At 45.0% G+C, this 14578-nt stretch overlaps 1 protein-coding gene across 1 annotated transcript in view; it reads right to left on the reverse strand.

Moving 5' to 3' along the window:
- Window positions 1-14578, reverse strand: part of cfap45 (cilia and flagella associated protein 45) — a 138745-nt gene that overhangs the window by 96729 nt on the left and 27438 nt on the right. Inside the window, exons 3-4 of the mRNA XM_072574905.1 lie at window positions 879-1024; window positions 536-680 (exon numbers count right to left, since the gene is read on the reverse strand). Of these exons, the coding sequence (XP_072431006.1) occupies window positions 536-680; window positions 879-1024 (291 nt within the window). The remainder of the gene's footprint in view (window positions 1-535; window positions 681-878; window positions 1025-14578) is intronic.

The raw sequence follows: 14578 nt of genomic DNA on the forward strand, positions 1-14578 counted from the left end.
CTGCAGTTATCATATGAGGACAGATATTTACTTAATAAGACAAGATACTCAGAATTAGGCTAGAGATATTGCCTAAGGGATCTATCTCAAAGTAGAAGGTTAAATAAAGAGAGAGGAGGAAAGAAATTGAGCTTGCTCATCAGAATGAAATACGGTATATAGGATAAAATATAATTTTTGAATTCTTAAATCTACTAAATGGACAGAATGCATGCCTGCATTCTTTCTGTTCATAATACTCAAATTATAAATTGCTCACATTGGAATTAGTTGACTTGAGTCATCATTTTCAGTCACGTTCAAGTCAAAATGCTGAGTTTTGCATTTCAATAAAAATCTGTCACTGAATAAGCACAAGGTGAGTGAGGTGAGGATGCTGGCATCTGGGAACAGGGTCGTTTGCAGGAAAAGGGGGCGATGTATCAACTGGTGAACATTGAGCTGCAAGTGCACATTGACTCTCAAGGGATCATTTACCTGAGACATGGCATTGACTCCCAAGGGGATACTGACCCAGACAACAACATTGACCTACCGCTGCCTGCATTCTTTCTGCATTGTTCGCCACACGCATGACCTCACGTTCCTCCTCACTGATCACTCGGGATGCCTGCTTGATCCGTTCAAACTCCTCAGGGCTCATGATCAGGGTCTTGCCTGAGGGATCCTCTGTGGGAATACTGAGAGTGAAAGGGTGAGTGAGTAAGACAGTAAGATAGAGCTAGAGAGAAAGAGAGAGAGAGATAGACAGAGAGAGTCAGGCAGATAGACAGAAAATGATATGGAAATCGAGAAAGATACAAGCCTCTCAGAACCTTAACCCTTATTGCCTACTCCACACTGAGTCACTGCATGTGAGATGAATGAAAATCACTTGCATCAGGTCTCGAATGATGTCTTTGGTAATTAGTCTAATACTCTCCTTAGGCTTATTGTTGTTGGAAGTGGGATACAACAGTTTCCCAAGTGCCTCATCTGAGCATGGGTCCAATTTTGCACCAGCTTGGGTGGCAGGGTCCAATTTCTGAAAGACATAAAAAGCCAGTAATTAATCTATCATCTGTTGCTGCTTCACATTCTGCAGAACATAATCATTGAGGGTCAACCTTAAGGCAATGTGCATGTGGGTTTTCCCACACATGTGTGAGAAGCTCAGTACCACAAAGTGGAGGTGCACCCTGGGATCTTTCTGGACCCATGTGCCTCTTTCACTTTTTCCATTGTCCCACAGTACTTAATTGTTGACCTTTTCAGCCTTGCAAAATATCACAATATCTCCATGCTTCCTTCCTACTCAAAGTTCTCAAACATACTTGTATTTCCCAATCCATACTCATCTTTCCCAGAACTCCATGTTTGCTATATAGTAACAGAAGTCCATAGCACAGAAAAAGTCCATAGCCAGACAAAAACAACCAACTATTCCATTCCCATTTGCCAGCACTTGGCCCATACGTCGCCCAGCCTTGTAGGCCTTGGCACTTGCACGTGAACATCTGAATGCTTCTTAAGTTTTATGAGGGTTTCTGTTTTTATCACCCTTACAGGCACTGAATTCCAGTTTCCTACCACCGTCTGAGTGAACAAAAATCACATCCTTCTAAACCTCTTGCTCCTTATCTTAAAATTATGCCCCCCCATCATTGATCCACCAAGGGAAAAAGCCCTTTCCTGTCTACGTATCTATGCTCCTCATAATTTTACACATTTCAGTCATGTGCTCCCCTATTCTCCTCTACTCCAAAGAAAACAATAGGTCAATGCAATCTCTCTTTGTAACTAAAACTCTCCAGTCCAGACAACATCCTGGGAAATTCTCTGCACACTCTCCAGTGCAAACACATCTCTCCTATAATGTGGATTCCAGAATTGCACACAATACTATAGCTCTAGATCGAATCCCTCCATCAGGTTTCTGCTCCTGCCACAGTACCAAAACACTCAGAGACAAATAACATCCCACACGATTGTGGCAAAAAAAAGGGGGGGGGGGGTGTTGGGAACATGCTCCAACTTGGTTCAATTCTTTGCCATCTGATCTTAGCCAGAGAATCACTTACAATGTCTTCTTTTCCTGTTCCCACACTGTCATTTCTTGTACCTACCATGAAGTCTGTCCTTAGTCTTTTCTATTTCATAGAAATCATAGAATCTTGACAGCGTGAAAGCAGGCCATTGGGCTCATCGAGTCCACACTGATCCTCTGAAGAGATTCCCATCCAGACCCCTACCCTATCCCTGAGACCTTGCAGCTCTGATGGCTAATCCAACTAGCCTGCACATCCCTGGACACTATGGGCAATTTAGCATAGCCAACCACCTAACCTGCATATTTTCAGACAGCAGGAGGAACCCGGAACACCTCAAAGAAACTCATGCAGACACAAGGACAATGTGCAAACTCTATACAGAAAGTCGCAAGATGGTAGAATTGAATCTGGATCCCCAGCACTATGAGTTTTGCAGTTCTAACCACAAACCCACACTGTGCCACCCCAAAGGGGATCTTTCCACACTTATCTGATGCTCAAATAAACTGTTTGAAATGTTGATGTTATATTTGATCTCAATGTGAGTGCCTGACAACATGTCCACACCATAACTAAAATCACCATCATTACACCATCTGATCTTCCTTTCTCTTAGCTTAATAGCAGCTGAAACCCTCACTCACCCATGTCTTTTTTCACTTCTGAGCTTAGGTATTTCCATGCACTCTTGGCTGACCTAGCATATTTCACCCTCCTCATGTTTCACCTCAGCCAATGTTCTGCTGCCTGTGATTTAATGTGCACCTAATCTCAATCACTCATCAGCCAAATGGCCTACATTTGCTCTGGTCTGGGCTGGTAAGAATTAGGAGTGATTTTAACCTACATATAAACTTTGTTCTTTGTTCCTCTTTGCTGTGGTTCTGGAATCACGTGTAGGCCAGACTGGGCAAGGATGGTAGATTTCCTTCTCTGAAGGAGAGAAATGAATTAGATGGGATTTTCCTGACAATCAGCTACAGTTGCACTATCACTATTAGATTCTTACTCCCAGATTTTTTTTAAAAAACCTCAATTTACTGCCATCTGTGTGCTTGTCCAGCTGTCACTTTAATGTCCCTAAAGTCTCTGACACAGTGCATTCCACGCACCCACCACTCTCTGCGTAAAGAAGCTATCTCTGACATTTTTCCTATACCTTCCTCCAATCACCTTAAAATTATGACCCCTCATGACAGCCATTTCTGTCTTAGGGAAAAGTCTCTGGCTATCTACTCTATCTATGCCTCTCATTATTTTATACACCTCTATCAAGTCACCCCCTTCCTTCTTCTCTCCAGTGTGAAAAGCCGTAGCTCACTCAACCTCTCTTAAGACAAGCTCTCCAATCCAGGCAACATCCTGGTAAACGTCCTCTGGACCCTCTCAAAAGCAACTATACCCTTCCTAAAATTAGACGACCAGAACTGGACACAATATTCCAAATGTTGTCCAACTAGGGTTTTGTACAGCTGCAGCAAAACCTCGCAGCTCTTAAACTCAAGAGGAGGAAGAAAGATTACGTAAGGTTGAGGAAACAAGGATCTGGCACAGCTTTAGAAGATTACAGGGTAGTTATGAAAGAACTCAAAAATGGATTGAACAGAGCTAGGAGGGGGTACGACAAAACCTTGGCAGGGAGGATTAGGGAAAACCCAAAGGCTTTCTACACATACGTGAGGAATAAGATAATGATCAGAGAGAGGGTAGGGTCAATCAGGGATTGTGGAGAGAACTTATGGCTGCAGTCTGAAGAGGTAGGGCAGGCCTTAAATGAGTTTTTGCTTCAGTAGTCACTAGAAAGATGGACCTTGTTGATAGTGAGAACACCCTGTACCAGGTTAATAGGCTTAATGAAAGCCAAAACACAATACGCCTTCTTAACCACCCTACAAACTTGGATGGCAACTTTGAGGGATCTATTACGTGGACCCCAAGATCCTGCTTTCCTCCACACTGCCAAGAATCCAGTCTTTAACCCTGTATTCAGCATTTGAATTTGACCTTCCAAAATGAATCACTTTGCATTTTTCCAGGTTGAACTCCATCTGCCACTTCTCAGCCCAGCTATGCATCCTGTCAATGTATCTACAATACCACCAAACTTTATGTCATCAGTAAACTTACTCAATCAACCTTCCACTTCTTCATCCAAGTCACCTTTTAAAACTCCAAAGAGCAAAGGCCCAAGAACAGATCCCTGCAGGACGCCACTGGTCACCAACCTCCAAGTGGAATACTTTCCATCCAAAACCACTCGCTGTCTTCTTTTGGCTAGCCAATTCTGTATCCAGACAGCCAAATTTCCCTATATCCCATATCTCCTAACTTTCTCAAAGACCCTGCTGTGGGGAAACCTATCAAATGCATTACTGAAATCCACATATACCACATCCACTCCTCGATCTTTGACAACTTGCTGGAGTCAATTATAAAGGATGAAATTACGACACATCTGGATAGCAGTAACAAAATACTGACATGGATTGAAAATTGGCTGGCTGACAGGAAGCAAAGAGTAGTGATAAATGGGTCCCTTTCAGAATGGCAGGCGGTGACCACTGGGGTACCACAAGGTTCAGTGCTGGGACCGCAGCTGTTTACAATATACATTAATGATATAGATGAAGATATTAAAAGTAATATTAGCAAATTTGCTGATGATACCAAGCTGGGTGGCAGGACGAAATGTGAGGAGGGTGTTAGGAGATTACAGGGTGACCTGGACAGGCTAGGTGAGTTGACAAATGCATGGCAGATGCAGTTTAATGTGGATAAATGTGTGGTTATCCACTTTGGTGGCAAGAACAGGAAGGCAGATTATTACCTAAATGGAGTCAAGTTAGGTAAAGGGGCAATACGACGAGATCCAGGTGTTCTTGTACATCAGTCAATGAAAGCAAACATGCAGGTACAGCAGGCAGTGAAGAAAGCTAATAGCATGCTGGCCGTCATAACAAGAGGAATTGAGTATAGAAGCAAAGAGCTTCTTCTGCAGCTATACAGGGCCCTGGTGAGACTGCACCTGGAATATTTTGTGCAGTTTTGGTCTCCAAATTTGAGGAAAGACATTCTGGCTATAGAGGGAGTGCAGCGTAGGTTCAAGAGGTCAATTCCTGGAATGGCGGGACTGTCTTATGTTGAAAGATTGGAGCGACTGCGCTTGTATACCCTTGAGTTTAGAAGGCTGAGCGGGGGTCTGATTGAGATGTATAAGATTATTAAAGGATTGGACACTCTGGAGGCAGGAAGCATACTTCCGCTGATGGGTGAGTCCCGAACCAGAGGACACAGTTTAAAAATAAAGGGTAGGCCATGTAGAACAGAGTTGAGGAGAAACCTCTTCACCCAGAGAGTGGTGGGTATGTGGAATGTTCTGCTCCAGAAGGCTGTGGAGGCCAAGTCTTTGGATACTTTCAAAAAAGAGTTGGATAGAGCTCTTAAGGATAGTGGAATCAAGGGTTATGGGGATAAGGCAGGAACAGAATACTGATTAAGGATGATCAGCCATGATCATAATGAATGGTGTTGCTGGCTCGAAGGGCAGAATGGCCTACTCCTGTACCTATTGTCTATTGTCACATCCTCAAAGAACTCAGTAAGGCTTGTGAGGCACGACTTGCCCCTCACAAAGTCATGCTGACTATGTTTAATCAAACTATGATTTTCTAAATAGTCATAAATCCTATCTCTCAGAATCCTTTCCTGTACCTTGCTTACCACAGACATAAGACTGACTGGTCTGTAATTCCCAGGGATTTCCCTATTCCCTTTCTTGTACAGAGGAACAACATTCGCTTCCCTCCAATTTACCGGCACTACTCCTGTGGAGAGTGAGGATACAAAGATCGCCAGAAGCGCAGCAATCTCTTTCCTCACTTCCCACAGTAACCTTGGATATGTCTGGTCTGGCCCTGGGACCTATCTGACTTGATGTTTCCCAGAACGTCCAGCACATCCACTTTCTTAATATCAATCTGTTCAACCCTATTAACCTGGTCCAGGGTGTTCTCAATATCAACAAGGTCCACCTCTCCAGAGAACACTGAAGCAAAAACTCATTTAACGTCTCCCCTACCTCTTCCTACTGCAGCCACAAGTTCCCTCCACAATCCCTGATCGACCCTACCCTCTGTCTGATCATTCTCACATTCCTCACGTACGTGTAGAATGCCTTTGGGTTTTCCCTGGTCCTTCCCGCCAAGGTTTTATTGTGCCCCCTCCTAGCCCTGTTCAGTCCATTTTTGAGTTATTTCCTAACTATCCTGTAATCCTCTAAAGCTGCATCAGATCCTTGCTTCCTCAACCTTAAGTAAGCTTCCTTCTTCCTCTTACAAGAAGCTCCTCTGTAATGAATAAATATTTTGTTTTATGTCTGTTAGATTCTGAGCAAGTTAAAAATCACATAACGCTAAATTATAATCCAACAGGTTTATCTGCAAGTATAAGCTGTTGGAGTGCTGCTCCTTTGTTAAGACTATAACCTGATAGAAGATAGATAGAACTTTACAGCGCAGTACAGGCCCTTCAGCTCTCGATATTGCGCCAACCTGTGGAACCAATCTGAAACCAATCTAACCCACACTATTCTATTTTCATAGTGCACAGAACATAGAAAAGTATAGCACAGAACAGGCCCTTCAGCCCACGATGTTGTGCCGAGGATTATTCCTAATCTATAATAAAATAACCTAACCTACACACCCCTCAATTCACTGCTATCCATGTGCATGTCTAGCAGTTGCTTAAGTGTCCCTAATGACTCTGCTTCCACTACCACTGCAGGCAGCTCATTCCATGCATTCACAACTCTGCGTAAAGAACCTTCCTCCGACCTCTCCTCTATACCTTCCTCCTAATATCTTAAAACTTTGACTCCTAGTGCCAGTCCATCCTGCCGTGGGGGAAAGTCTCTGGCTATTGACTCTATCCATGCCTCACATTACCTTGTATACTTCAATCAGATCACGTCTTTCCTCCTTCTCTCCAGAGAGAAACGTCAGAGCTTAGTCAATCTCTCTTTGTACGACAAGCCCTGCAGTCCAGGCAGCATCCTGGTAAACTTCTTTTGCACCCTTTCCTATAATAGGGTGGCCAGAACTAGACATAATATTCACATTGTGGTTTCACCAGGGTCTTGTAGAGCTGAAGCAAAAGCTTGCGGATCTTAAGCTCAATCTCCCTGTTAATGAAAGCCAAAACACCATATGCTTTCTTAACAACCCTATCCACTTGGGTGGCAACTTTGAGGGATCTGTGCATTTGAACACCAAGATCCCTCTGTTCCTCCACACTGCCAAGAATTCTGTCTTTAATCCTATATTCAGCATTAAAGTTCAAACTTCCAAAATGCATTGCTTAGCATTTATCCAGGTTGAACTCCATCTGCCATTTTTCAGTTCAGCTCTGCATCCTGTCTGTGTTATGCTGCAGCCTGCAATGAACCTCGAGACTATCAACGGTAGCTCCAACCTTTGTGTCATAGGCAAATTTACTAACCCACTCCTCAACCTCCTCATCCAAGTCATTTATAAAAACTACAAAGAGCAGAGACCCAAGAACAGAGCTCTGTGGGACACCACTCAACACTGACCTCCAGGCAGAATACTTTCCATCTACAACCACACTCTGCCTTCTGCCAGCCAACCAATTCTGAATCCAGACAGCCAAATCTCTCTGTATCCCATACCTCCTGACTTTATGAATGAGCCTACCAGGGCGACCTTATCAAATGCCTTGCTGAAGTCCATATACACCACATCCACTGCTCTACTGTTGTTGACCTGTCTTCACACTTCCTCAAAGAACTCAATAAGATTTGTGAGGAATGACCTGCCCCTCACAAAGCCATGCTGACTGCTTTTAATGCCATGCTTTTCCAAATAGTCATGAATCCTATCTCTCAGAATTCTTTTCAAAACCTTGCTGACTACAGGCGTAAGACTGACTGGTCTGTAATTGCCAGGGATTTCCCTATTCCCCTGCTTGAAAAGAGGAACAATATTCGCCTCCCTCCAATCCTCAGGTACGATGCCCTTGGAGAGTTAGGAAGTAAAGATCTTCGCCAGAGGCCTAACACCTCCTTTCTTGCTTCCTGGAGCAACCTAGGATAAATCCGGCCTATCTCTGGGGACTTATCAATCTTAATGTTTGCCAAAGTTTCGAGCACATCAACTTCATCAATCATGATCTGTTCAAGCCTGTTTTCCAGCTCCTCAAAGTTCTCATTCACAACAAGGTTCCTTTCCTGACTGAAAACTGAAGCAAAAATCTCATTTAAGGCTTCCCCTATCTGCTCAGACTCCACGCATAAGTTCCCTACACTATCCCTGACTGGTCCTACCTTCTCCCTGATCATTCTCTTATTCCTCACGTATGAGTAAAATGCCTTTGGGTTCTCCCCAGTCCTTCCTGCCAAGCCTTTTTTGTGCTCCCTCCTGGCTCTCCTCTGTCCATTTCTGAGCTCCTTTCTCGCAAGCTTCCAATCCTCTATAGCTATCCTTGTTTCCTCCACTTTAAGTAAGCTGCCTTCTTCCTTTCGATGAGAATCTCCTCTGTTCTCCTCGTCCAAGGCTCCTTGATCTTACCCCTTCTTGCCTGTCTCAAAGGAACAAATTTGTGCATCACTCACAACAACTGCTCCTGAAACAGTCTCCACATACTGTTGTGCCCTTTCTGTGGAACAATTGCTCCCAGTCTGTCCCAACTCCTGTTTGATAGCGTCATAATTTCCTTTTCCCCAGTGAGTCTTGAGAAGATTTGTAGCTCAGGTTGAGGTTCTGAATGTAGGTTTGCTCGCTGAGCTGGGAGGTTCATTTCCAGACATTTCATCACCCTACCAGGTAACATCTTCAGTAGGCCTCTGGGCGAAGAATTGCTGATGATTCCTGCTTTCTATTTAGATGTTTGGGTTTCTATGGGCTAGTGATGGCATTTCCTGTTCTTTTCTCAGCGAGGGGGTTGGTAGATGGAATCTAACTTGATGTCTTTGTTGATAGAGTTTCAGGTGGAATGCCATGCTTCTAGGAATTCTCCTGCATGTCTCTGTTTGGAATGTCCTAGTGACAGAGGGTGTGGCAGCTAATGAATTTGAAAGACCCTATACAGACAACAAGTAAAACTTATGTCATTTACAAAATACCATGCAAGAACTGTAACAAACATACACTAGACAAACAGGCAGAAAACTAGCCACCACGATACATGAGCATCAACTGGCCACAAAAAGACATGATCCTCTCTCACTAGTATCCTTACACACAGATAAGGAAGGATACCACTTCGACTGGGACAACACATCCATCCTAGGAAAAGCCAAACAGAGACACGCATGAGAATTCTTAGAAGCATGGCATTCCAGCCAGAACTCTATCAACAAACACATCGAGTTAGACCTCATCTACCACCCGTTGAGAAAAAGAACAGGAAATGACATCATCAACCCAATGAAACCCAAACATATAAATAGAAAGCAGGAATCATCAGCAGTGCTTCGCTCGGAGGCCCACTGAAGATGTTCTATTCCTGATGCTCTATTGCCCAAAATGTCGATTTTCCTGCTCCTTGGATGCTGCCTGACCTGCTGTGCTTTTCCAGCACCACTTTGATTTAAACTGATTTCCAGCATCTGCAGTCCTCTGCAGTCCTTTTGCCCACTGAAGATGTTACCTAGTAGGGTGACAAAACGTCTGGAAATGAACCTTCCAACTCAGCGAGCAAACCTACATTGAGTTTCATTTTTCCAATTAAATATTTTCCCTTGGTAACTGCACCTTTCCCTCTTCAAGGCTATGGTAAATATGAGCTGAAAATGTGTTGCTGGAAAAGGGCAGCAGGTCAGGCAGCATCCAAGGAACAGGAGAATCGACGTTTCGGCACGGTGGCACAGTGGTTAGCACTGTTGCCTCACAGCGCCTGAGACCCGGGTTCAATTCCCGCCTCAGGCGACTGACTGTGTGGAGTTTGCACGTTCTCTCCGTGTCTGCGTGGGTTTCCTCCGGGTGCTCCGGTTTCCTCCCACAGTCCAAAGATGTGCAGGCCAGGTGAATTGGCCGTGCTAAATTGCCCATAGTGTTAGGTAAGGGGTAAATGTAGATGTAGGGGTATGGGTGGGTTACGCTTCGGCGGGGCGGTGTGGACTTGTTGGGCCGAAGGGCCTGTTTCCACACTGTAAGTAATCTAATCTAATCTAATCTAATCTAAACAACCCTGCGTTTTATTCATATGTGAAGAATAAGAGAATAATCAGGGAGAAGGTAGGGCCAATCAGCGATAGCGGAGGGAACTTGTGTGTGGAGTCTGAGCAGATAGGGGTTGGATAGTATAGAGGGCTACTGCAGGCTGCAGCACGACAGACAGGATACAGAGGTGCGCTGAGAAATGGCAGATGGAGTTCAACTTGGATAAATGCAAAGAGATGCATTTTGGAAGGTTGAACTCAAATGGTGTTTTGGCTTTCATTGACAGGGGGATCGAGTTTTAAGAGCCGTGAGGTTTTGCTGCAGTACTACAAGTCCCTGGTGAGACCACACTTGGAATATTATGTCCAGTTCTGATCGCCCTACTATCGGAAAGATCACAGGCTTTGGAGAGGGTGCAAAGAAGGTTTACCAGGATGCTGCCTGGACTGGAGGGCTTGCGTTATGAAGAGAGGTTGAATAAGCTCGGTCTTTTCTGTCTGGAGAGGAGGAGGAAGAGAGGAGACCTGATCGAGGTGTACAAAATAATGAGAGGTATAGATAGAGTCAATAGCCAGAGACTTTTCCCCAGGGCAGGATTGACTGGTGCGAGAAGTCATAGTTTGAAGGTATTAGGAGGAAGGTATAAAAGAGACATCAGAGGTAGGTTCTTTATGCAGAGAGTTGTGAATGTATGGAATGCGTTGCCAGCTGAGGTGGTGAAAGCAGAGTCATTGGGAACATTTAAGTGACTGCTGGACATGCACATGGATAACAGTGAGTTGAGGGGTGTGCAGGTTAAGTTACTATATTTTACTTAGGATTAAGTCTCAGCACAACATCGTGGGCCTAAGGGCCTGTTCTGTGCTGTACTTTTCTATGTTCTGTGTACATCTGCATTTTCCCAAAATCTCCTGGCCTATGAGTTCTTCCGTATGTTTATCCAATGACCATTTAAATGCTCCTTAAAGTTGGCAAGTCTACTACTGTTGCAGGCAGGCTGTTCCACACCCCTATTATGCCCTGAGTAAAGAAGCTACCTCTGACATCTGTCCTATATCTTTCACTGCTCAATTTAAAGCTATGTCCTCTTGTGCTCACCATCACCAACCGAGGAAAAAGGATCTCACGGTCCACCCTATCTAACCCTCTGATTATCTTGTATGTCTCAATTAAGTCACCTCTCAACCTTCTTCTGTCTAACAAAAATAGCCTCAAGTCCCTCAGACCTCCCCTCCATACCAGATCTCCATTGAACCCTTTCCACATCCTTCCTATAAACCAGAACTGTACGCAATACACCAAGTGCGATTGCACCAGAGTTTTGTACAGCTGCAACATGACCTCATTAGATTATATTCCCGACAGTATGAAAACAGTCCATTTGGTTCAACAAGTCCACTCTGACCCTCCGAAGAGAAATCCACCCAGACCCATTCCCCTCCTGACTAATGCACTAACATTATGAGCAATTTAGAATGCCCAATTCACCTGACTTGCGGGAGAACTGTGGAAGAAAACCAGAGCACCTGGAGGAAATCCATGCAGACATGTGGAGAATGACCAAATTCCACACAGCCACCCGAGACAGGAATCAAACCCAGGTCCCTGGCACTGTAAGGCAGCAGTGCTAACCACTGAGCCACTGTGCTGCCCTCATGGCTCCAAAACTCAATCCCTCTACCAATAAAAGCTAACACAGTGTATACTTCTTAAGAACTGCATCAAACTGAGTGGCAACTTTCAGGCATCTGTGTACATGGACACCCAAATCTCTCTGCTCATCTACACTACTGGTGAGTGGTGTTCCACAGGGCTCTGTCCTTGGGCCTCTATTGTTTGTAATTTTTATTAATGACTAGGATGAGTAGATTGAAGGATGGGTCAGCAAGTTTGCAGATGACACAAAGGTTGGAGGTGTCGTTGACAGTATAGAGGGCTGTTACAGGCTTCAGCAGGACATTGATAGGATGCAGAAATGGGCTGAGAGGCGGCAGATGGTGTTCAACCTGGATAAATGCGAGGTGATGCATTTTGGAAGGTCGAATTTGAAAGCTGAGTACAGGATTAAGGTTAGGATTCTTGGCAGTGTGGAGGAACTGAGGGATCTTGGGGTGCAGGTACATAGATCCCTTAAAATGGCCACCCAAGTGGACAGGGTTGTTCTATAAAACTTTGGTTAGACCGCACTTGGAATACTGCGTCCAGTTCTGGTCACCTTATTATAAGAAAGATGTGGATGCTTTGGAGAGGGTTCAGAGGAGGTTTACCAGGATGCTGCCTGGACTGGAGGGCTTAACTGAGCTCGGACTTTTTTCGTTGGAGAAAAGGAGGAGAAGAGGGGACCTAATTGAGGTATACAAGATAATGAGAGGCATAGATAGAGTCAATAGCCAGAGACTATTTCCCAGGGCAGAAATGACTAACACGAGGTGTCATAGTGTTAAGTTGGTTGGAGGAAAGTATAGAGGGGATGTCAGAGGCGGGTTCTTTACACAGAGAGTTGTGAGAGCATGGAATGCATTGCCAGCAGCAGTTGTAGAGGCAGGGTCATTGGGGACATTTAAGAGACTCCTGGACATGCATATGGTCACAGAAATTTGAGGGTGCACACATGAGGATCAGTGGTCGGCACAACATCGTGGACTGAAGGGCCTGTTCTGTACTGTTCTATGTTCTATGTTCTACTACCAAGAATCTTACCATTAGCCCAGTGCTCTTTATTCCAGTTGTTCCAACCAAAGTGAATCATCTTACACTTTTCCGCATTAAACTCCATATGCCATCTTTTGGCCCAGCTCTGCAGCTTATCTATGTCCCTCTATAACCTATAACATCCTTCGGCAAAATCAAGATACACCACATCAACCACTTTACCTTCATCTACCTGTTTGGTCACCTTCAATAGGGTTTGTGAGGCACGACCTACCCTTAACAAAACCATGTTAACTATCCTGAATCAATCTATTCCTCCCTAGATGATTATAAATTCTATCTCTTATAACCTTTTCCAACACTTTACCCACAACCGAAGTAAGGGTCACTGGTGCATAATTACCAGGGTTGTCTTTACTCCCCTTCTTGAACAAGGGGTCAACATTTGCTATCCTTTAGTCTTCTGGCACTATTCCTGTAGACAATGATGACATAAAGATTGAAGCCAAAAACTCTGTAATCTCCTCATTGGCTTCCCAGAGAATCGTAGGATAAATCCCATCTGACCCATGGGACCTATCTATTTTCACTCCTCCTCCTTGTGAGCCTCATTCCTGTCTAATTCAGTAGCCAGTATCTCAGTATTCCCCTCAACAACTTTGTATTTTTCCAGTGTGAATACTGATGAAAAATATTACTTACGGTGTGGAAACAGGCCCTTTGGCCCAACAAGTCCACACTGACCCCCGAAGAGCAACCCACCCACACCCATTCCCCTACCTTTACCCATTCACCTAACGCTACAGGCAGTTCACCTAAATTACATATTTTTTGGACTGCGGGAGGAAACTGGAGCACCCGGAGGAAACCCATGCAGACACAGGGAGAATGTGCAAACTCCACACAGACAGTTGGCTGAGGCGGGAATTGAACCTGGGTCTCTGGCGCTGTGAGACAGCAGTGCTAACTACTGTGCCACCATGCGCTTCTCTTATCTCCTCAGACTTCACGCAGAACTTCCCACTACTGTTCTTGATTTGCCCTAATCTTAATCTCCAAACGGACCCCACCACCAGGGATATATTTCCCTCCCCTCCCTTATCAGCATTCCGAAAAGACGACTCCCTGCGTGACTCCCTCGTCAGGTCCACACCCCCCCACCAACCCAACCTCCACTCCCGGCACCTTCCCCTGCAACCGCAAGAAATGCAAAACTTGCGCCCACACCTCCCCCCTTACTTCTCTCCAAGGCCCCAAGGGATCCTTCCATATCCGCCACAAATTCACCTGCACCTCCACACACATCATTTACTGCATTCGTTGCACCCAATGTGGCCTCTTCTATATTGGGGAGACAGGCCGCTTACTTGCGGAACGTTTCAGAGAACACCTCTGGGACACCCAGACCAACCAACCCAACCATCCCGTGGCTCAACACTTCAACTCCCCCTCCCACTCCACCAATGACATGCAGGTCCTTGGACTCCTCCATCACCAGACCATAGCAACACGATGGCTGGAGGAAGAGTGCCTCATCTTCTGCCTAGGAACCCTCCAACCACAAGGGATGAACTCAGATTTCTCCAGTTTCCTCATTTCCCCTCCCCCCACCTTGTCTCAGTCCCAACCCTTGAACTCAGCACCACCTTCCTAACCTGCAATCTTCTTCCTGACCTCTCCGCCCCCACCCCTACTCCGGCGCATCACCCTCACCTT

Source organism: Chiloscyllium punctatum, chromosome 7 (genome assembly GCF_047496795.1).
Source record: "Chiloscyllium punctatum isolate Juve2018m chromosome 7, sChiPun1.3, whole genome shotgun sequence".
Classification (NCBI taxonomy): Eukaryota; Metazoa; Chordata; class Chondrichthyes; order Orectolobiformes; family Hemiscylliidae; genus Chiloscyllium; species Chiloscyllium punctatum.